Here is a 25,194-nt window from a genome sequence, read left to right as displayed (position 1 = left end):
TAAAACTATATATATATATATATATATATATGTGTGTGTGTGTGTGTGTGTCAAAGATAAATATATAATAATAATTGTGTTTGCTCGCAAACGAAAAAAAAACTGACTTCAATTACATCGATAAGTAATACAACGTAGGTAAACGAAAAAATAGTCAAGTAAATACGCGTTCTTAGATATAACTCGAAAAATACTTATCAAATCTTAATTAAAATTAAATAGAACCACATGACACGTACCAGCAAAAAAAAAAATTGAATTGGTCCACCCGGTCAAGTTCTGAGGTTCTTTTTTTAAGTTGGTTAAAATATCGTTGCATTGTGTACTTGTAAAACCTTAGTGTACCATGTACATACCTAATTTCTTATTCCTTTCGCCTGCCTTAGTTTACCTACAGAGATGATTGTATCATAAGGTCGCATCTTGTATCTTCTTTTTTATTTATTTTTAATTTTTAATCTTTTATAAAATATTTACGTAATCAAGTCTTAGAAGTTTATAAATAAATATAGTAACTCCTATGAGTATAGCTAACTTCGAAATATGAAAACTACAACATCTATACAAATAAATACAATTGGAGTGTTTGTTTGTAATATTAAAATAACCGTTTTATACTAAATTCATATGGATATATACACGGTACATATACCAAAATTACATTTATTATAACACCAAATAAATTTTTACCAAAATGATTTTTTTGTCTGTCTATCTATTTGTTCCGGCTAAATCTCTAAAACGACTGGACCGATTTTGACAGAACTTTCACTAGCAGATAGTGGGTGTAATAAGGAATAACTTAGGCTACTTTTATCTAAATATTTTTTTTATAACTGCGAACTGAAAACTATTTTTTTTAATTCCACGCGAGCGAAGTCGGGGGCATAGCTAGTTCCAGAATAAAAATAAAAAAGTTATGTTTTTTTCTAAATTATAATTACAACACTGAAAAAAGTGCATGCTAAGCAAACAATAAAACAGTAAACAAACTCATTGTATCAATTACTATTGATGACAGAGATATTGCACGATGTAATTAGAAATTCAACCAACTTCAATAGTATTTCATATTATTTTCTGAAGCATACTAACAATTGTTTTGTTTTTCTCGTAGTTTACTGGATTAGAAACCAAAAATAAGTAAATTAAATTGATGACGGAAATAAATAGACGACGTGTTGGCGCAACGGTCATCAGGTTTGTGGTTGTTGCGCTGGCGGTTGCGGGTTTGATCCCCGCACATAACAAACATTTGTATTGGCCATATAGATGTTTGCCGTAGTCTGGGTGTTCGTGCAGTCCTCGTGAGCCACCCTACTGTGCCTCGGAGAGCACGTTAAGCCGTCGGTAGCAGTCACTGATATCTTTAAGATATACTTCCCTTTCAAAGCCAGGGTCGGCCATTAGTAGTATACTTTAATTATGAGCAACTAAAATAAATATATAATCCTAATTTTACCCCTAAGGGTTCACAATTAACTGTATACACATATCAACAAAGAACTTTCCAAGTACATTTATTTTGACGTATGCGGAACAACTTACAGTATCACGAAAACACACAATTTAATGTTAATTTAAAAACAATCAAGTAGAACAGAGAGCAATACAATGCATCCCATTGTTTTCGAAGAATAAAGCATTCTATAAACAATGAAATATAACTTCATAAATAAAGGCTTTATAAATACAAGGCTCCGTAAATACAAGGCATAAATAACTGGACGGTTTCGAAGCGCTCATGGCTCTGTTGTGCCGTTTTGTTCTTCGTTGATGTGATGTTTATTAACTTCTCGTTGACGTTTTAGGTGCAGTGAATGGAATGAGTTAAATTTTTATTAGATTTCAAAAAAGAAGACGGAATTTAACTGTTTAAATTTTGTTTACCTCATACATTTTCCTGGGTAGACCGATTTCAATTATTCTTTTGTTGATTAAAATTGGTGTTTGTAATGTGCTCTCGTTTAATTTGAATTGATATCCGAGGAATACTTTTTGAGATATCTTTAATAATCTGCGTTTTTTTCATATGCGTAACTTGTATTACTTGTCGATGTAATTGAAGTCAAACATCCACAACACCAACCCAAACGCGGAGACCACTACAAATATCTATATGGCCTATTTAAAAAAAATAATTAAACATTTTTCATTAAAAAAAAATACTAAAAAAATGTTGGTGTTTGTAATGTGCTCTCGTTTAATTTGAATTGATATCCGAGGAATACTTTTTGAGATATCTTTGATAATCTGCGTTTTTTTCATATGCGTAACTTGTATTACTTGTCGACGTAATTGTCGAACACCTACAACACCAACATAAACGTACAGACCACTACAAATATATATATGGCCTGTGTAAGCGATTTGGCCGTCAGTCAGCACAACATTCTTTTTTTTATATAGCTTGGTCGGCAAACAAAGGTACGGTTAACCTGATGGTAAGAGATTACCGTAGCTTATGCAACACCAGGAGCATCCTCCAATTCCCCCCAGGAGTTCTGGTCACCCTACTCACCAATATGAACACAAGACTGCTTGAAAACAGTATTATTTAGCTGTGGTCTTCTGTAAGGTCGAGGTACTACCCCAGTCGGGCTGCTCCATATTTTTGCTACGACCATCAACCCTAACCAGTCGCTCTCATTACTTACGCTTGTATAAACTTAACAAACAATTTTTCATACTTGATATTTTGTTAGAAATATAAAAATATTACTTGAATGTTTTAAGTAAATAATGGTAGCAGTTTTGAAAGCTCCGTCAAGGGAATTAAGGTCACGGCAGTCAAGTGTTTTATTAAACAATGTTATTTATCTTGTCATAAATATCTGGGGGGACGCCAAAGTTGTGGATTTGGCAAGCGTTGGAGACCATTAAGAAATTCCATTTAAGATGGTTTTCAATTATTTTTTAGATTTGATTGTCGCATTTGAATAGTAATATTTATATTAATTTTATTTTCTAAATGACCGGCACAGTTCTTAATGTCGTCGGTTTTCATTCGTTTTCGTTCATAGTATTAGTGGCACTTGTAAATATTCGCAAAAAAAGTCAAGAAAAAACAGTATTTATATTAATTTACTAGCAGTGCTTGGGACTTCATCCGCGTGGAATTGAACAAAAAAGTTATTGTTCAGTTCGCAGAGTTATAAAATAAATTAATTTCTAAAATGAAAGTAGCCTAAGTTACTCCTTATTACATCAGCTATCTGCCAGTGAAAGTCCCGTCAAAATCGGTCCAGCCGTTTCAGAGATTAGCCGGAACAAACAGACAGACAGTCAAAAATTTTGTAAAATGTCATTTTGGTATATGTACCGTTTATGGGTACATTCATAAGCATTTAGTAAAAAGCAGTTATTTAATATTACAAACAGACTCTCCAATTTTATTTATTTGTATAGAGTTTTGTTTTAACCTAATAAGAGTACACAGCTCAAGTCAAAACAAAAGCAGATGAACACGTACATAAAGTATTAATCCTCAATATACTATAAAATTATTTATATAAATATAACTTTGACTATTCCAAAGAACCTTAATGGCTTAACGAGATTTGCATTACCCGATACTAAAAGATACAAAGTTGATATCTTATTTATATGTTAATTCGCTTCACTCTAATATACATAGATTGTCATACGATTTTGTTTCGTATTATCCAGGTGTAAGACTTATTTTTCTAAAAATCTTTTGAAGCTACATATGATTTTTTGAAAGTTGAAAGCCCGATAGCGTATTGTAATACAGTTCATCAATATGCTTGTCATTTTAGAGTGTAGTCTGTAGACAACAATGTCGGTCAGGACTTAATGACATTACGAGCTAATATTTTAAAATTATTAATAAGCAGTCCACTCTTTTATTGTTTCATGGCATTTTCTTTTACTATCTCGTAACCAATATAGTCTTGTAAGTATTGTTCGGGTGTAACCACGAGAAATGTTAATACTTTGTTATTAAAAGGTTATATTTTTTCTTTCTTCAGACGGCCTTTCCTGTAACAAGAGATCAGGTATATTTTCCCGCCACGATTCCCTTAATTAAACCATAAAAAGAGCTCTTGCCACCATCGACGTTCCTGCTCTTATCGAGTCTTCTCGAATTTGTTGCAATGATGGTAAGAGATCTGATGGTTTGAGGTGGTTTCCTGAGAGAGGTTACGGGCGCTTTTGTGGGATACGACCTGCGCGATACTTTTGCTCTGTCTCATATCAGAGAAACATTATTAAAACGGGAGCCGCTGCGGAAAAAGCTGTAGTGACTAAAAGGCACAAATATTCGTCACTAATTCCAAATTAAATCTTTGTCATTTGCAGTCGAAACACTGACAATTTTTTGTAATGTACAATTTTTTTTTTAATATTGCCTCCACTGATCACAAGAGGGCTGGTGCATTTTATGCCCAGAATCGGCATAACGATTCAACGGGGGAATGCTAACAGCATTCTCACTACCATTCCACGCGGACATGATTTGTACCGTAACTATGTGTTAATATTTAGTTCTTAAGTTGTCAATTGTAAATATACAATATTACAAAGTTTAGTCATAAAAAAGGTAATCATCACATTTTTTTACGTACTAGCAGTTCCCGCGACTTCGTACGCGTGGAATTTAACAAAAAAGTTATTGTTCAGTTCGCAGAGTTACAAAATAAATACTTTTTTAAAATAAAAGTAGCTTAAGTTATTCCTTATTACGTCAGTTATCTGCTAGTAAAAGTCCCGTCAAAATCGGTAAAGCCGTTTCAGAGATTAGCCGGAACAAACAGTGTATATGTACTGTGTATACATCCATGTGCATTTAGTAAAAAGCAATTATTTTAATACTACAAACAGACATTCCAATTTTATTTATTTGTATAGATAATTTTACTCTTATTTAAATAAATAGTTTATTATTCCAATAACGCTGAGACTTGATTTGTTTTCAACTTTTCCTTCATCTAATGTTATCATATCCCATTGGCCCCATTAGCAACTAATGGTTAAGTTACACGCGATAACAGATTTGCGCAGTCTTGTTTGCGCAGTAACTCTGCTTACATTAATGCAAAAACGTGTTTGTACGTGTTGGAATTTTTGGTAATAATTCTAATTAGTTCAATCTGTATTGCTATAGTACTTGTTTCAGTTACTTTTGCGTGTTATTGAAAAAAATAGTGATCATCACATCATCATCACCACAACAGCAGCCTTTCGCTGTCCACTACTGGACATAGGCCTCCACAAATAACAGTGATAATAAGGTTTTAAAGTTAAAGATATATATATTTTTTTATATCACTAGGTCGGCAAACAAGCGTACGACTCACCTGATGGTAAGAGATTACCGTAGCTTATAGACGCCTGCAACACCAGAAGCATTGCAAGCGCGTTGCCGACCCAATCCCCAATCCCCCCAGGTGCTCTGGTCACCTTACTCACCAACATGAACACAAGACTGCTTGAAAACAGTATTATTTAGCTGTGATCTTCCGTAAGGTCGAGGAACTACCCCAGTCGGGTTGCTCCAGATTTTGAGCCGGAAATTCCTCCTGTGCCCTACCTCAGATAAAATTTTATTTTGTCCACGAATTATTGAGAACGAAAGTTCAAAGAGTGGCGATGATTGTCCATAGTTATGCTAACTATGGACGTTGATTTATAAAAATACACACAGTGACTTAATAAGTATAAAACAATTATCGTTTATCCATCATCATCAAAAAAAGTTCTAGATAATTCTAAAAATATAAATACCGAATAAGTGCGGAAGATTCAAGAACCAAAGAACCCTGCCATTATATTATTGAATGTATTGTGTGTTTTCCGGAAATACGTTTTGTGGCCTACTAGATTAAATCTGTCTAAGCGGAATTTTAGTAACTCTTTAACATCCGTTGATTACGTCAATATAAACCCATGTAAGTGACCATGACCATGTGGTGACCGTACCGCTCACCTGTTGGTAAGCAATTACCATATTTAATAGACGCTTACAACACCAGAAGCATCGCAAGTGCGTTGCTGTACCTACTGCTAATCCCCCCAGTAGCTCTGCTCATCTAAGTCACCAAAGGAACACAACACTGTTTGAAAGCAGTATTATTTAGCTGTGATCTTCTGTAAGGTCGAGGTACATCCCGTGTAGGGTTGTTTTACATTTTGAGCAGCAAATTTTCTGCTGTGCCCTACCTCAGTTAAAACACTGCTCAATATTTCTTTTAATAATAATTAATTTTTTTGAAGTCGGTCAAAAAAGTAATAAAAAACCTTTAATAATAGTTAAAAATATACCATAGAATGATAATTTACCACATAATATATGTAACTTTAAAAAATGGCCAGGTTACCGGCACATTTATTTTGAAACAAAGGCTACATAAAACTGACACGTAACGATCTACAGCTATGGTTGTCACACTTTAAAAATATTATTTTTATCATAATTATTTTATTGTACTGTAACAAATTGCTGAATTATTGCTTTTGGAATTGAAACAGACCTATACAGAACCCACTGCTCTAACTTGGCTTTCAGTTTTTTCCATAGAAATTAATTTTAGACTATTGTAGTTTTTCTCACAATGTTTGCTAGATAAAATGACAGACCTATTGTTAACACTTAAAATCTGTATATATGTATAATTATACTGTTATCTATTTGTGTTATAACACAAGCATTAAATTAACGCAAGAATAGACGAGCGTATGTGTTTGTTATAAGATACTTATTTATTTGTAATTAAAGAAAAAAATCTTTAAAAATGCTATAAAAATGCAGTTACCAACCCTAACCGCAGTATTCATAACTCCTTCTGAATGTTACCATTGTAATAACAGGCGTACTTCTTTCACGTTTTATTGGTGTATTTTTAAATATTTTAACGAGACTTTAGAAGTATGCAATTATATTTTACGCTAATATTATAAATGAGATGGTTTACTATATAAATTGTTTGTATTGGCTTAAAAGTTAAACTATTTTAAAAGTTTTAAAAAACGAATGCTCTTTAGACCGCGCGACAGCTCTAAAGCTGGCTTTAAAGGTATCTTCATAACCTGTACAATAGAACAGTCAAGAATAGCTGAAAGATACGATTTGTTCACCAACTCCAATAAAAGGAGGAGGTTCTCAATACGATTGTAATTTTTTTTTGTGTGTTACCACATAACTTTTTATTTAGAGGGAGGAAGAGAAGTAGAGAGAAAGAGATGGATATAGAGAGAAGAATGTGTATTGTACTATACTTGTCGATATAAATAGAAGTGGTTTTCTTGTTCACAAAAAAATAATATTTTGGATATCATAATATCATTTTCTAAGTTTCATGTCAAATGTATTGATGTAACGTATCAATGCCATCCGCCAACCCGCATTGGAGCAGCGGTCTGATCTTTCTCCTGCATGGCGAAAGAGGCCTATGCCCAGCAGTGGGTTATTACAGGCTGAAGCGTATACCATACTCTTTGGAGCTATAATAAAAATATTTTTTTATACCATCATAGTAGGTATAACATTTGTAATACTATATAAACATAACTGAAGAACGTGACCGAATTTGTTTAATAAAGTTACTTTCCTAACTTTCGCTCATAAATTACTTTTACTTATGAATAAAGATGACGTTTATGCTTCTTGATATTATTTAGGACTTAGATTTTGTTGTAATGACGTTGACGGAGTTTAAAATAAATTGTACATCTATATATATATATATATATATATCATCTATAAATCAATGCCATTTTTCGTTGTAATTTTATAATTCAAGAACGGGCTCACCTATCCAAACCAATATTTAGACTTTGTTCGGACTATTTAGACGATGGTGTGTGTGAAGTTTGCACAAAATCAGTCGAGCGGTTCTTCCTTTATCACACTTTTTGTAACATCATTTGTTAATGGAGATTTTTGTGTCAAATTGAACCTTTTTTTAAGATAGGGAGGTACGTTTTTTTATATTTTTAGAAGGTATAATTCACGATTCCAGAATTCCTAAGTATCAGAGTGAATTAACGTAGCTTGTATATACAAAACAAAGGTTGCTTCTGTACAGTAAGGGCTAAATCTGCCTCTTTGCTGGCTGCTACTGTGAATTATGACAACAGCGCAGATTGCTTTGAAATTATTTATGCACCTATAAGCCTACAATAAGAAATACATAAGACAGATGTTATTGAAGTAAAACTTCTTTACGCACGCTTGACTTGAGGAGTAAGCCGGTGAATGCGTGACGAGAGCGTTACGAAAAGTGTGATCGAGTGCGGCGAACGGAAGTTGAGAGGGAAATGTAAGTTAGTGAAGATAGTAAGAGTGAGAGTTACGTTTCGTATATTACTGAAGGACCAACTAAAGAAGTTTTACTTCAATTGTATGGTCTGAAGCATATTTGTTTTGTACATGTGTAATTGTACTAATACGAATGAAATAGGTATATTTGATCCGAGTGCCAATCTAACCTAATCATCGTCGTTAACAAAATGTTTCAATTCACCATCCTAGAATTAATTACACGTTATTTCCTTACGCGCAATGTATTAATTGATTGAAGCAGACTTGTCTTATAACTGAGGTAGGGCACAGCAGGAATTTCCTGCTCAAAATATGGAGCAGTCCGACTGGGGTAGTACCTCGACCTTACAGAAGATCACAGCAAAATAATACTGTTTTCAAGCAGTATTGTGTTCCTGTTGGTGAGTAAGGTGACCAGAGCTCCTGGGGGGATTGGGGATTGGGTCGGTAACGCGCTTGCGATGCTTCTGGTGTTGCAGGCGTCTATAAGCTACGGTAATCGCTTACCATCAGGTGAGCCGTACGCTTGTTTGCCGACCTAGTGACATAAAAAAAATACCTGATTGAGTTAATTTTGGCCTCACTTGAATAAAATATGATTTAATTTCACAGTTGTCTTCTAGTCTACAAAATGTTGGCTCCAATTTTTGAACCACTTAATATCGTTAAGTTAATTAGCAATCGCAACTGTTAAAAATGTAATTAAATAATTTGTTGTGGTGAGGATTCTACATTCTGAGTAATTCTTTTTGTTTCTTTAAGGGTCCTGTGCAATGTCACTGATTACTCACGTATAAGCGATGTGCTTTTATTGATTAGATTTCTTTAGGGAATGTATACAGAACCATTTTTGAGAAACATCTTACAAATTATAAAAGAACCAAACACAGCAGATAAAAAGTGTATGCGCCAGCTCCGACGCACGACTGGAGTTTACTCCTTCAGATCGACTGTCTAAATAGGCACGAATAAGGCTTATTAGTCTAAGAAAAAGATTAATACCATATCGAATGGTAAATAAACGAATCGAACAACGCCATCTATTGGGCGATCTAGGCGTTAACAAAAACGTAACGAGGTAATTCGTTCAGTAGATTTAACTCCTCATATTTTTTTCATACCGCGGGCCTTATATGAAAATCGATTCCTAAGGAGAAAACTTTAAAAATACAAAAGACATATAGCCGTTAAACTCGTGTAACTATTCATAAAAGAAAGCACCAGAAACACTCGCTATACTTTTATCTAAGACGCAATAAAAGATACAAAAGAATATAAAATAAAGTAAAGTTTCCAACGTTTTTTCACGAAAGTCTCGCGGGAAGTTTGAAATAATATTATAAACGAGTCAGCACTCGGGGACGGTACGCAATCTTGAATAACTTATGGAACTTTCGTAAACTTGTACTGCCCGTTCGGACTTTAGGATACGACTCGTAGAATTACTTGGCACGAGAAAATATAATTCTGTGAATTATTTCGAATTCACGTCTCCTATCAAATTTTATTATATAATTTATAGATGTTTTCTTACAGAAATGGTAGGTTTTCAAGGGTAATATAAATATTATTCATCTCTACAGACTATTTGAAACTTTGACAAAAAATAAGTAAGAGTACGTAAAAATAAAATCGGTCTTTTTAGATATTGTTTTGTAGATTTATCAATGTGTTATTACAACAAGAGTCAATTAGTTAGTAGAAAAAGTATTTAGAGATGATCAATAAGAGAGAGAGGATTCTGTATTAAACTACGTTACAATTTTTTACAATTTCAATAAGAATTACTTGAAAAAATTATTTATTTATCGATCAGATCACCATCGAGAAGTTTTCAAGTTTCTGCCTCATCTGTTCTATTCGATATATGATGTCATTGCTGATGGTAATGTCATCAAGGGAACAAATCGTCTTAGATCCAATTATTTTTCTATACATTCAGTCGATGAATGTTCTCTGCTTTTTACCTTAAAGACTTTAAGCTTATTTTATGGTTGTGGCATTAGCTTCGTACATTTAGTTTTATTCTTTATTGAAAGGCACTTTGATATTTTAACTTATTTCACGTTTTTAGTAATAGTTATACAATAGGCAGTCAAATTTAATAGATGAACTATGCACAATATATATCTGCAAACGCTAAAACAAGTAATAAGTACTCATTCTATAATCAACTAGAAAAGATTTAGACTTCAGAGGTGAGCCGGACAGTCTCCATGGAGGAGGAGTCTGACCTTTACACAGAGGCCAGCCTGTCGCTGGGGAGAGCCTGCAAATCCGGGATCCCCCAATTAAAGCGGCTGAAGGCTCCCGAGGGGGTTTTGGTCGGTATTGCAACCCCAAGTGTTGAAGCCGACATACGGTCTAGGAGTGCCTACCCGGGCATCCTGGATATTACCCGTAAATGGGTTTCCCTGCGATACCAAAAAAAAAATTCAGACACTGGGAAGATATTGCTACAATATATCCAAAAAAGTAATAGTAAATAAGAAAAACAAGCTCTCGTATAGCATTAAAGTAGCACAAGAACCCAGTTTCAACTAAAGTCATTAGAACACAAAGTAATCATCGCTTAACTGAAGACTTACTAAAGTCGACTAAAGTTAAACTATAAAGGACGAATCGCATAGAACAAGTTTATAATAAAAATTGTTTTCCACTCAGCATTGCAGTTCCCCCGCAGTTATTACAAGATCAGGGCAAACTTCGTGATTGCGACGCACGAAAAGTAGTTAAAGTGTAGTTGGGAAAAATCTCAAGGAAGTATTTCCATTTGCGACCAACTATTGAACAAGTGATTTGGAAATTTTTAAAGGAAACTGTATATGCTTATATTATAAAAACGCGAGGAGTTCTTTGTTCGACTATAGAACAGTGATAGGATATAATACTTCACAAAACAACTCTAAATAAGTTAAGTATTTAACTGAGGTAGGGCACAGCAGGAAATTTCCTGCTCAAAATATGGAGCAGTCCGTCTGGGGTAGTACCTCGACCTTACAGAAGATCTCAGCTAAATAATTCTGTTTTCAAACAGTGTCGTGTTCCTGTTCCTGAGTTGCGATTTTTTCAATGCTGCGTTACGATATTTTGAACCGCAAACCGCAGATTCGGATTCAGCACTCCAAAACACGTATAGGATGAAAGAAATCAGAACTTCTCTGCAGAATCTACATTCCCAATCGGTGGTAGCTTTACTCCTATAAATATAATAATTGATTTTTAAAGTTTTAATTTATGAAATGACGATTCGAAAGTGCTCTTGGAGCCTATTTGAATAAAGCTGTTTTTGATTTTGACTTTGATTTTGATTTTGACTTCCCCAAAACTTTCTTACTATCGGCCCTTTACAGTACAAATTGAGTGTATTATAACTTTATTTTATATATGTTGTTTACATCTATGCCTTATAGGTCAAGGTACTAAACTCATAGATGGCACAATTAGCAAATGCTCGAAAGACACCCTGCATTCTTCTCCTTTTTTAGGTTTGTGTCCTGGGCGACCCATTTATTATGCAAGATTGTTAGTTGTCAAATATATGCTAAAACTTTCTCCTATGCTATAAGTAAACATGCTAGGATGTACGAAGATAAGACCTGAGACGTGTGTCTGCTAATCGGGATCTCAACATGGATTAAAATTCTGATCCTTTATCTTAAAAGTTGGTAAGAATTGAGTTTAGCTGTGAAAATCTTACCAGATGTGGCTAAAATCTCCTTACAAATAATAAGATTAGTAAAAATGTATCACATATTTTATTGTTATTTTATAAAATAACTTTTGATATATTTAACGTAAAAATAAATTGCTCTATCTGTGATCCATTCAAGATAGTTGTAAGCCTGGAGAAAAACATAGGTCATGTAATATATAACCCGGATATAAAATGCAAATGTTAGCATATATCCCGAATATATGATAAATATGGACGAATTCACTGGTGACCAATTAAATAGACAAATAAAGAACAATTAAATAAAATATGATATTAATGCCTATATAAATAGTACATTCTTGGTGCGAGCGGCCAAAGAACGGAACTGTCTACCAGCGTCTGTGTTTCCGGAAAACTATAACCTGGGGATCTTTAAGTCGCGAGTGAATAGATTACTTCTAGGTAAGCGTGCTCCATCTTAGACCGCATTTTCACTTATCATCACGATAAATAGTGGTCAAACACAAGCCTATCATTGAATAAAAAATAATAATAGCTGTGAACCACGGTTTCACCCGCATTGTATATGGACTATGCGTGTATGGACCTATATAGCCTTCAACGGGAAATGGACTATCTAACACAAAAATAATATTTCAATTGAAGCCAGTAGTTCCTGAAATTGGCGCTTTCAAACAAAAAATGAATTCTTCAGCTTATTAATATTAGTATATGTATACCCGTGTGTGGATATTACATAATTCACCTTATTTTGAATATGAATTGGAATGAAAATATCTAGGTTTGGTTATTACACCAGAGACCTAAATAATTCAGTGCCTATTCTGAATATACACATTTCATATTCGAATAAATAAACCAACCAAAATGTATCATCGATTGGATATTTTGAATTTAATGTTATTTGTAATGTATTTTGATTATGCTTGTTTTACAATGCAATAACAGAACTTATGTCTTACTTTTGACCAGGCATTTTATAGTAGCATTCCAGCAGAATGACCTAAATAATTCCTAGGTCAGTACAATTCCTTGAATATTGCATTATTGGGATCTCGTAACGTAAGTTTTGTGGCTTGTTTCCTGTCTTGAGGTAAAGTGACAGAAATGTTGAGAAAGCTAAGCGATTTTGTTTTCTCTCTGTAACTATGAAATATTACGACGACACATACATACATACATACATATACTCACGCCTCTTTCCCGTAGGGGTAGGCAGAGACCACTTCTTTCCACTTGCTACGATCCTTACATACTTGTTTCGCTTCATCCACTTTCATTATTCCCTTCATACATGCTCGTCGGTTTAGGGTACTCTTGACCTGGCCTTTTTTCAAGACGTCCCCGATTTGGTCTTGAAATGTCCGCCTAGGTCTACCCCTTCCAACACTTCCACTCACACTCGCCTTATACACTTTTTTCGTCAGTCGTTCTTCATTCATTCTCTCGACATGACCAAACCATCTCAGCATACCTTTCTCAATTTTTGTCACTACATCTTCTTTCAGACCACACCGTTTCTTTATCTCACTATTTCTCATCCTATCACTCAGTTTAACTCCTATCATACTTCTTAACGCTCTCATCTCAACTGCATTTATTCTGCTTTCATGTCTCTTCTGCTATACCCAACTTTCACTTCCGTACATGAGTGTCGGAAGCAACACCCCCTCATGCACAGCCAAACGAGCCTTTTTAGACACCTTCCGACTGCTCATAAAGGAGTTCAAAGCTCCGTTCACCATGTTTCCTGCATTCACTCTTCTTTCAATATCACTCTCACACTTTCCATCTCTTGTAAACTTCGAACCCAGATACACAAACTCATTCACCTGTTCAATTTGTTCATCTCCAATCACGATATTATAGTCTGTCACTACCTCATCTCTTTCAAACACCATCACTTTCGTCTTCTTTACATTCATCTTCATTCCCTTTCTAACAAAAGCTCCACTCATAGCAGTTACCATCTCCTGCAACTCCTCGGCCGAGGGCGCAAGTAATACTTGGTCATCAGCATAGAGAAGACATTTGACGAGTAACTCACCCATTCTCAACCCACTTTCATTCTCTTTTAACTCTGTCAAGCCATTGTCCATGAACAAGTTAAACAGCCACGGTGACGCTACACATCCCTGTCTAACACCTTTCTCGATATTAAACCATTCAGTGTATGCCCCGTTTATCCTCACACAAGCACTAGAATCCCTATAAAGAGATTGTAGTGCTCGCATGAGTGCGCCGCTCACACCGTACACGGACAATGCTGACCACAATTCATTCCTCACCACTCTATCATAGGCCTTTTCCAGATACGACGACACAGTCTGTAAAATCCCACTGTTGGCCGTTGGCTTCTTCTTTCTCCATTTAAGAGGAGGGTCGAAGCTTAATCCACCACGACGCTCCACTGTGGGCGAATATATTCCCTACAAGGAGTAACGTTCGCTATCAGGTGTCTCTGAAAACAACCGGGACTGACAGCTTAACGTGCTCTCCGAGGCACGATGGGGAGGACAAACAACTAGACCGGAAAGAAATATGTGTACAAATATGAATATCCACCCCGAGCGGGATTCGATCCCGCAATCGTGGGTGTGTGAGCGCCCGGTGCAAGCAGCATTACACGACAGCCATTTTAACAAATATTGTAATTGTAAAAATCCTGACCATTACTTTTAATAGGTTAAAGTCTTCAGGCAAAATTATTGTCACTTATTGAATTGTTACTGAAATAGATAGTAATCACGGCTTCTGGTTGATTCTTGGAAGTAGGTTCCTTCCGCATTCATGACAAACGCCAAGTTTTGTATATGTGATATGAATAATTCTCGTTGTTAAGCTTTGGCAAGAAAAAGCCTACCGCTCAAAATACGTCATCACATCTCTAAAATTAGTTAAAATTAATAATAAATACATACAAGGAAATTTATAATAAATCTCTCATCACAAACGTCAAATCCAGATAAACAACTCACAACTATTATACAGGGTAAATTCAGAAATATTACCCTGAATGTTAATAGTACGGATTTGGTATAATAATCATTGTACTAAGTAAATCATTAATGAGTAACCGCAATCAGAGATGCCGGCAAATCAGTGAACGAGAGGTTGTTTGAAATGCAAATATGTTATTTAGACGCATTAAGCCGACGCTCGGTAAATTCTGCCGCACGTTGTTGTTTGGATATAATTCAAAAATTTTACATTCGCCTATTGTGTTCTCAAAAAAATTATTAAGTTAGCTAATCTACCACCCGGTATAAAAAAGCTACTGAATTATTTTTTAATAATATGCAACACGATACAGACAATTTTATAATATTACATGCTTTTTCACTATATGACACCGCGTTGGCGCAACGGTCACAGCCATGGATTGTACCTATTGCGCTGGCGGTTCCTGGTTCAATCCCCGCACATGACAAACATTTGTATTGGCCATACAGGGGTTTGCCGTGGTCTGGATGTTTGTGCAGTCCTTGAGGGTCTCCCCACCGTGCCTCGGAGAGCACGTCAGGCCATCGGTCCCGGTTGTTATCATGTATACCTGATAGCGATCTCAAAGAAATTTCTTGATTAATTCAGTCAACTTCTTCTATTTTTTTTTTTTTTTTTTAATCTTATTTAAAAACATTTTCCACTGGAATATACACTTAATCAAATTAAATAATTATACTTTTAGCGAAGTTAATAAATGATATTTAAATTTCCCTGCGTTTATTGCTTTGAATGACGTTTCATTAACTGTTGACTACTTGTGAATTGGGTATTAATATTATCTTGAAGTAACGTACTAAGATCACATCGCTTTTCAATGTAGGTAGGTAAGACTAAAACTAATTTAAACAAACGAGTGTGCTTTAGACCACACGACTGAAGTAAAATTTCTTTAGTTGCCCATACAGTAGTACACGAAACGTAACTGTCTCTCTATCTTTACTAACTTTATCTCCCTTTCAACTTCCGTTTGTCTCGCTCGATCACACTTTTCGTAACGCTCTCGTCACACATTCACAAGCTTACTCCCCAAGTCAAGCGTGCCCAAGGAGTTTCACTTCAAAAGTTTTTTCGATAATCCATGATCAACTTTTCAAACTTGTCAAGAAAAATGGCATATAGCTTGACTGTATTTTCAAAAGAATTTGTATTATTATAATGTTTTTATAAATTCGTTCAAGATTGAACAGATTGGTTAAAAATTGCTCGAATATTTAAAATACAATTAATTTGCAATCCGTCTATAACTCCTAATTCCATTTCCACAAGTATATAGCTCAAATGGGAATTTCTTTTGCAATGCCCTACATCATTATTCATTTCAGTAAAAATTAAGAATATAATTACTAAGTAGACTTGTGTAGGTTCCTTGCTCTGTTAATCAAATAGAGCCTCGTCCACCGTCTTCCAATCTTTTAACTAAAAATATTAACATCACTCCATACACTCGATTCTGATTGGTTGTTACTAGTAAACAAGAAAGCGAGACCGCGCAGGAAATAAGTTGAGTTACTAATAATTATAAATTATAATCTATACATAAATTACTAGCTGACTCGGCAAACGTTGTCATTAAACGCTATTTAAAAATAGGGGTTGGTGGTAGAAGGATGAAAATTTAGGGTTGTATGTATTTTTTAACGCCAAATCATAATAAAATAAAAAATAAATAATTTATCTAGGAATTAAAAAAAAAATTTAGGGGTGGACTACCCTTAAAATTTAGGGGGATGCAAAATAGATTTTGTTTGATTCTTAGACCTACCCAATATGCACACAAAATTTCATGAGAATCGGTCAAGCCGTTTCGGAGGAGTTTAAAAACAAACACCGCGACACGAGAATTTTATATATTAGATATATTTTAATAATTTATACATTATTAAAATATTAAAAGAAATAAATTAATCATACATTTGAATTGAAATTATACAATATTTTTGTAATATAAAAAATGCGCTTAGATTTAGATTACACTCGTCTGTAATACGACCTTATAACCCTCGAATTAACTCGTCCTATTATAGTTCTAAATTGAACCAGATTCAGCTGTTTACTGTGGATGTAAATTAAATGCTTTGTTTCTGTCATTTGATATAATAATTTTACTGTATTATGTGTATTAAACAGATGGTTGTAGTGGTTAACTGAGGGATTGAAGCCTTTACCATGGATTTGCAATGTTTGTAATCTGGCGTTTGGCGTTGGCCAAAAACCTCTGCCCAACAATCTACATTTACTGTCTGGTTCAGTACAGCAATACAGTAAATACTATATTTTCGATTAACCAAATCATTTTTGTTTTTTTTTTTGTGGTGGTAATCTGGTAGTGTTATCACACAGTTGTGCATCTTTACATATATTATACAGCTGAATTCATTTTTAACTTTAATTAATAATTTAATTTGTAAAATGACGATTCCAAGGCGTTTTGAAGACTATTTGGATAAAGTTATTTTTGATTTTTACTTGCACGTAGAGCATCAATGACAAATGTTATGAAAATGATGAAAAATTGTTCTTGTTAATGGAATAACAAAAACTAGTGTTATAGAATCCTGAAGTACAAAACAAATCTCCAGTATCATTTTTTCATCAGGTGGCGAGGGCCAGGAGCATGGCCCCGTGTTCTTGATGGAGCCGCCGTCGAGGCTGGTGTTCTCCAACAGCACGGGCGCCAGGGTCTCTTGCGCAGCCCACGGCTTCCCCACGCCTCAACTCGCTTGGCAGCAGCCAGATGGCACCCAACTAGATGACATTCCTGGTCTAAGGTAAGTTCGAATGCATGGACTTTGTAATTTTCCTTATGCAGGTTTAATAGCTAATTTGAGGACGGTGACAAACACAATTTAACCTAATTTAAAGTGAATCATTACAGCCTATACAGTCCACTGCTGGACATAGGCCTCCACAATTTTACGCCAAAAATAACGTGAACTCATGTGTTTTGCCCATAGTCACCACGGCTTTGTCGCACCGAAGACGCTGCTGCCCGTCTTCGGTATGTGTATTTCAAAGCCAGCAGTTGGGTAGTTATCCCGCCACCGGTCGGCTTTTTAAGTTCCAAGGTGGTAGCGGAACTGTGTTATCCCTTAGTCGCCTTTTACGACAACCACGGGAAGAGACGAGGTGGCTATATTCTTTAGTACCGTAGCCACACGGTACTAATTTAAAGTGAAATTAAATCTTAAATGCGTTCTTTTCTATTATTTTCCAATGTTTACGCGATTTTCTCTCATTATAATGAAACAACTATACGGATATTTAACTGAGGTAAGGCACAGCAGGAATTTCCTGCTCAAAATATGGAGCAGCCCGACTGGGAAAGTACCTCGACCTTACAGAAGATCACAGCTAAATAATACTGTTTTCAAGCAGTATTGTGTTTCTGTTGGTGAGTAAGGTGACCAGAGCTCGTGAGGGGGATTAGGCATTTGGGTCGGCAACGCGCTTGCGATGCTTCTGGTGTTGCAGGCGTCTATAAGTTACGGTAATCTCTTACCATCAGGTGAGCCGTACGCTTGGTTGCCGAACTAGTGATATAAAAAAATATATTGTCGCGTTTTATTAAGTTCACGGGAGAACATCCGTGACAAGTGATAAAATCCGACCAAGTTGTTTCATTATAGTGCATTCATTACACCCAACGAGATAATTTTGGATCGATAAGATTCTTCTGTTTAATACGTACATATAACGTCTTATAAATGAATCATCGATTTAAGTATAAACACGTTATTAGTAATTGTTTATTTATTTTGAAGAAAAAAAAAATAGAAATAAATATCCAAACCCTTCAAAGCTAATGTAATTATATAATCACATTTCATATAAATACTCAGATCAATGTCACTCGGTTTAAAGTGAAATGGCACCGCCAGTGATTATACCAATTTGCTCTTATTGGAAATCTTTATCTCCAGCTTATCCACCTCAGATCTTTTGAAAGGAAACTAATCGTGCCTCCAGCTTCGATGCTTTAACAGTGTTCTTGTGTAAATATCTGGATTTACCTCGATAAGTTAATTCTTTTACAATTTCGAGACGGAGTGCTCGGCTTTATTTTTTCTTTACCGATAGCCAAGTTTTATCTTTCAAAGTAAATAGAAGGTGTTTTTTAAAGGTGTTTTTATTTAGTGATATTTATTTTTAAGCATTGAAAAGGAATTTTTTAAATAGTTTTTGACTAGAGGAATTTGTGTCGAGATGTAAATAAAACGAAACTTTAAAGGTCAAAAGAGATACAAAGATAGAAGAAAAGGGGGGAAAGAGAACGAAAATCTAAGAATTTATTAAACTTCCCAATTATTTTTTTAACCATAACGTCAAAGCCGCATATAACACGTGGTTCAATAAGTCCCGAGACTAAGTACTAAAAAAAGGTCTTTTTTATAAAATTAATTTTTATTCATCAACATAGTCTCCTCCAAGAGCGATACAGTCCCTCCAACGCTTTTCTAACTTTTCTATCCCATGTGTGTAGAACGATTTGTCTTTGGCTTCAAAATAAGCCCCCGTTGCTGCGATAACTTCACTATTTGAGTCAAATTTCTTACGCTGAAGCATTTTTTTGAGGTCTGCAAACAGCCAGTAATCGCTGGGGGCCAAGTCTGGCGAATAAGGGGGATGAGGAAGCAATTCGAAGCCCAATTCGTTAATTTTGGCCATCGTTCTCACGGACTTGTGACAAGGCGCGTTGTCCTGGTGAAACACCACTTTCTTTTTGTTCATGTGAGGCCGTTTATCCGCAATTTCGTACTTCAATCGCTCCAATAAGCACATGTAATAGTCACTATTTATATTTTGCCCCTTTTCAAGGTAGTCGATGAAAAGTATTCCATGCGCATCCCAAAATATAGACGCCATAACCTTACCGGCCGATTTCTGAGTCTTTGGACGCTACAGGCGGCTTTCACCAGCCGCTCTCCACTCCGCTGCCTGCTGATTGGATTCCGGAGTGAAATGGTATATCCAGGTTTCATCCATTGTTACATACCGACGTAAAAAATCCTTTTTATTATGATTCATCAGCGCCAAACATCGCTCTGAATCATTGATACGTTGTTCCTTTTGATTAGTTGTAAGCAAACGCGGCACCCAGTTAGAAAAAAGCTTTTTCATGGCCAAATTTTTATGTAAAATAGTGAAAACACTACCAGCTGAAATCTTCACTATCTCGGCTATCTCTCGCACTTTTACCTTCCGATCTTCCAATACGATTTTGAGGACTTGGTTAATATTTTGTTGAGTCACTGCTTCATTTGGACGACCTGAGCGTTCCCCATCATTGGTGTCCATGCGACCGCGTTTGAAGTCGGCATACCACCGACAAATGGTTGCTTTAGAGGGAGCTGATCCTGCATAAAATTTTATAAGCCATTGCTGTGCTTCAACGGTATTTTTTCCCATTAAAAAACAATGTTTTATCAACACGCGAAACTCGTTTTTTCCATTGTATCGAAATTACGACCGTAGCGTCACTTAAATGTTTCAAAATCAATAATTTTATTGTTCCATTTTTAAAAATTTGACACATATTCTTGTATTGATAGCCAGTACTTATTAAAAATCAAAAGAGTTTTTAATATATGCGCCATTTCCAGGTTAGTCTCGGGACTTATTGAACGATCTAGTATTATATCATTCAACGCTTAACCAAAAATAAAATTAACAAGTCATGCCTCGTGTCGTAATAAAAAATAGCAATAACGCTTAGTTTTAAATTAAAAATTTCAACAACGAATTCTTTATATAATAAGCATCTAGTGTTCTGGTATTTATCCCTTGGGGAAACTCAATTCACAATGAAAACTAGTTTATCTAAACCGCAATGTTTCAAACTTGTTAGGTCAGCGAATGTAATTTTTCATTACTTTTTTAACACAACAATTAAATTTCTCGTTTAACTCTAGGGATGCATTGTATTTAAAACTTAATTTCCACTTTTATTAACTAAAATATTAACACGTTGGCTGTTCGTCAGAATCATAGTTTACTATTCATTTCATTTGCATTAAAAAAAAACTCAAAATACTGCAACGAAACAAACACCCCAATAAATTTTAACATTATTATGTTATTTATGTGTCCGTTCATTCAAGTTGATCTTTTTATATACACAAAAAAGGTGTGTGTGTAGCTAATTTCACGTTGCTAACATCCTCGTTGACTAGCTAACTTCGGGGTTTTTTTTTGTGACGGTGTTCGAGCGCATTCATTGGCGCATTCAATGCACCAAAAGAAGTACTTATCTGTCTGTCTGTTCGTCTGTCCGTCTGTCCGTCCGTCCGTCCGTCCGTCCGTCCGTCCGTCCGTCCGTCCGTCCGTCCGTCCGTCCGTCCGTCTGTCTGTCTGTCTGTCTGTCTGTCTCGTCGATGTTTCAAAATCGGGGGTACTTTTTTCCTTTTGAGAGCTTCCGCTGCGTGCGCTATGAACAGTTAAAGTTGGAATCATGTATGACAGAATTGATTTTCTTTAAAAGTTCTAAAAAAAAGTCCGCGACAGCATATATCTATATTTTAAGGTTAGCTCACTATAACCTTTTTTATGCTAACCAAGTTTGTTCTAAAATAATGCATTGTTTGCGAAGATGTTTTTATAAACATGATTCTTTATCTAAATAATTATTATTATTATATTTATTTTTATTATTATACGTTATTCATCACAAGTATTTAATTTAAAACAAAATAGCCTTTTACATAATTTGATTTCAATGAGTATTCCAGGAGATATCACAGTTTTAAAATAACATCGCAGCAAAATAATGATCAGGTATTGTGCGCGCCTCTGTTACACGCGGACGAAGTCGCGCGCAGAAGCTAGTATTAAAATACTTAAATATCAATAATTTGAGAAGAAGTAAGACGTTACAGGCTGAATGCATATACAGAAAATATACTGATATTTTTCGTAACATAAGCGCGTATGTATGTGTTGTGTGTATATCCGTACAATAAGCCCTTAGCTATGTATAATCTTTGTTTACATGTACTGATGAGTACTGATGAGTATGTAATTAAAATTTTTGTTTTAAATATGTAATAAATGAGACTGACATCTAAAATACAGGTTATGCCTAGTTTAGATGTCATGATGTAAAATAAAGAAATGTTATTGTAAATGTATTAAGCTACATAAATAAATAAATAAAAATAAATAAATAAATCTTTTATTTATTCATGTATCAAATTTATTTCAGTATTTATTTAAAACGACTTAAAACTCTCGACTGACTCGTCGAAATGTTAACGGAAATTGAAACGTAAATATAATAACAAAATTAAACTTCCAACAAAAATATACATTAAAAAATACTTGAAATAAAAATCCGATTACGTTGTTTTTATAACGACAGCGCTATTTTTCATGGGCTTAATAAAAACATTTTTTTAACATTTCATCGAAGGCGTCACTCCGCGCAGACGTCAAACGACAAAACGAGGTCACGAGCAAAACTGCAGGACTTCACGAGTGTTGCCCGTCTCCTAACTATTGTGGACATATTATTCTTTTTGACAAAAAAATAATTGCTTTAATCTCTAGTTACTACGATTATAAAGCTGCAGAGTTTGTATTTTTGAGCTCTTATGTCATATAAAGTGTTGGATTAAATTGAAAATTATATTTGTTTTAGATAATCCATTTATTCAGGAAGGCTATATGCTATGCAATATTTTAGTATCTTATCACCCTATTTTATTTCCTCAACGACGACACGTTAGCGCAGCGGTAATAGTACTGGCTGTAACGCTGGCGGTCGCGGGCTCGATTCTCGCTCACGACAGACATTTGTATCGACCATATAGATGTTAGTCGTGGTCTGGGCGTTGTGTTTGTGTATTGTATGTGTTTCTGAACCCCCAACACAGGAGAAAATCCTACTAAGTGATCCCTTGAGTGTGGAGCGTTTATTATTGAATGAACGCGGGCGAATAAAAGAAAAAGTGTAAGAAAAGTGTAAAATAAGTGACGCCATTTTTATTTTTATGTCAAGGGTGTACAAAATTCTTGTTGTATTGAAAACACGCTTCTAGAATAAGCTTCTGTAAATTATTGTTTGTAAATGATTTAGTGTTTTTCTATTAAAAAAAAATTACTTCGTCTAAGGCACACACTATATCAAAAAAATCTTAACAACCTATTGATGTGTATAAATAATGTATTTTTATATCGCGAGGGTGCCGAAATTTAATGATTACGGCTTCTTTACCCTATTAACACTAGTAATACTAGGAGTATCTCGTTGCTGAGGTAGGGCACAGCAGGAATTTCCTGCTCAAAATATGGAGCAGCCCGACTGGGGTAGTACCTCGACCTTACAGAAGATCACAGCTAAATAATACTGTTTTCAAGCAGTATTGTGTTCCAGTTGGTGAGTAAGGTGACCAGAGCTCGTGGGGGGATTGGGGGTCGGCAACGCGCTTGCGATGCTTCTGGTGTTGCAAACGTCTATAAGCTACGGTAATCTCTTACCATCAGGTGAGCTGTACGCTTATTTGTCGACCTAGTGATATAAAATATATATGAAAATAAAAATTGTCACTTAATATACAATCGTGAAATATTCAAAATAAGATAAACACATACGTAAGTATTCCAAAATAATATTAAAAATCAAAAAGCTCAGAGAAAATCGATTCTTGAATCCGAAAGCTTTCCTCTGAGTTTCATATCCTCGAGCTCTACGAAAGTTATCACCGAGCAAAGATGGTTACCCCTAAAATTATACGCTCTCATTGCAAAGCGAAGCCTTCTCGAGTTGGAAGCGACCATGAAATATGTATAAGACATTTTGAATAGTTCTTTCAGTACCGTAATATGGGAAGCGTCGAGTATAAGTTTTACAACATCTTTAAAAGGGACGACCGTTTTATTTACCATTTATTTAAATACATACATATATGTGGCTAGATTAGGGTTCTATTATTTACCCAGTGGGTCATTCAACCCATCTTGATTCTTATTTCTATGTATATAAAGACGAGCACTTGTGAACGCGTTTTTAATTTGTCTGTTAATGTCGCAACTATAGTCGTAGCGACGCACACCCCATTACTATACTACACTCATTAAAAATTAAAAGTTTCTGTTTTAGTTTAAAAATTAAAAAGTGTCACATTCAATACGTTTTTTAACCGAATTCAAAAAAGGAGGAGGTTACTCAATTCGACCGTATATATATATATATATATATATATATATATATATATATATATATATATATATATATATATATATATATATATATTTTGTAATTCTAATAATTCTTTTTTTGTTGGAAAGGGAATATCCCTAAAGTGGTACCATGATAAGGAAACCAGGATCTGATGATGGGATCCCAGAGAAATCGAGGGAAACTCTCGAAAATCCGCATAACTTTTATATGGGTGTATCGATTTTGATGATTTTTAAGTTAATCGAAAGCTGATATTTATCATGAGGCCACATTTAAATTTCACCGAGACCTGATTACAACTTTTGGAGTAATCTTTGATAATGCGTATTTACTTGTCATTTTTTTCGTCTACCTTCGTTTTATTACTTGTCGATATAATTGAAATCGGATTTTTTTCTTTTGCCTACAAACACAGTTATGAATATATACTTCATACTAACCGACCCAGTATAATAAAAACATTTGCAGAAGATCCGAAAACACTCCACAAAACAAAATTCTAGACCCCGATATACATCTGACAGCAAATACGAGTACAAACTTTTATCATGAACGTGGGTCCTTAATAGCTATACTTCATCTACCTTATCTATTTCCGTTTTCTGTCTTAAATGTCAACTCTTATTTTGGCAGCTAAGTGCAGCCAAATATTTTGGGCGTTGCTACTGCTAATTACTCCACTACGCCAATTATTCTACGACCAAAAATAATACCATATATTGTTTTCTATGTTTACGCGAATTTCCTCATGTGACCATGGTTGCTGTAAAGCATCCGAAATGTGTACTGTGTGGCTACGGTAAAAAATATAGCCACCCCCTCTCTTCCCGTGGGTGTCCCGTAAGAGGCGACTAAGGGATAACACAGTTCCGCTATCACCTTGGAACTTAAAAAGCCGACCGGTGGCGGGATAACCATCTAACTGCTGGCTTTGAAATACACAGGCCGAAGACGGGCAGCAATGCTTCGGTGCGACAAAGCCAGCCCTGCGGTCACCAACCCGCCTGCCCAGCGTGGTGACTATGGACAAAACACATGAGTTCACGTTAT

General features: G+C 35.1%; 1 protein-coding gene across 1 annotated transcript in view; it reads left to right on the top strand.

Moving 5' to 3' along the window:
- The first annotated feature begins 17,135 nt into the window (after positions 1-17,135).
- LOC123654730 (Down syndrome cell adhesion molecule-like protein Dscam2) overlaps positions 17,136-25,194 on the top strand; it is a 228,133-nt gene continuing 220,074 nt past the window's right edge. Inside the window, exons 1-2 of the mRNA XM_045590618.1 lie at positions 17,136-17,152; positions 17,549-17,737. Of these exons, the coding sequence (XP_045446574.1) occupies positions 17,136-17,152; positions 17,549-17,737 (206 nt within the window). The remainder of the gene's footprint in view (positions 17,153-17,548; positions 17,738-25,194) is intronic.

The sequence above is a fragment of the Melitaea cinxia genome, chromosome 1, assembly GCF_905220565.1.
Source record: "Melitaea cinxia chromosome 1, ilMelCinx1.1, whole genome shotgun sequence".
In the NCBI taxonomy this organism is placed as follows: Eukaryota; Metazoa; Arthropoda; class Insecta; order Lepidoptera; family Nymphalidae; genus Melitaea; species Melitaea cinxia.
The sequence above is the reverse complement of the archived record's forward strand: the minus strand, read 5'-3'. Positions and strand labels throughout refer to the sequence as shown.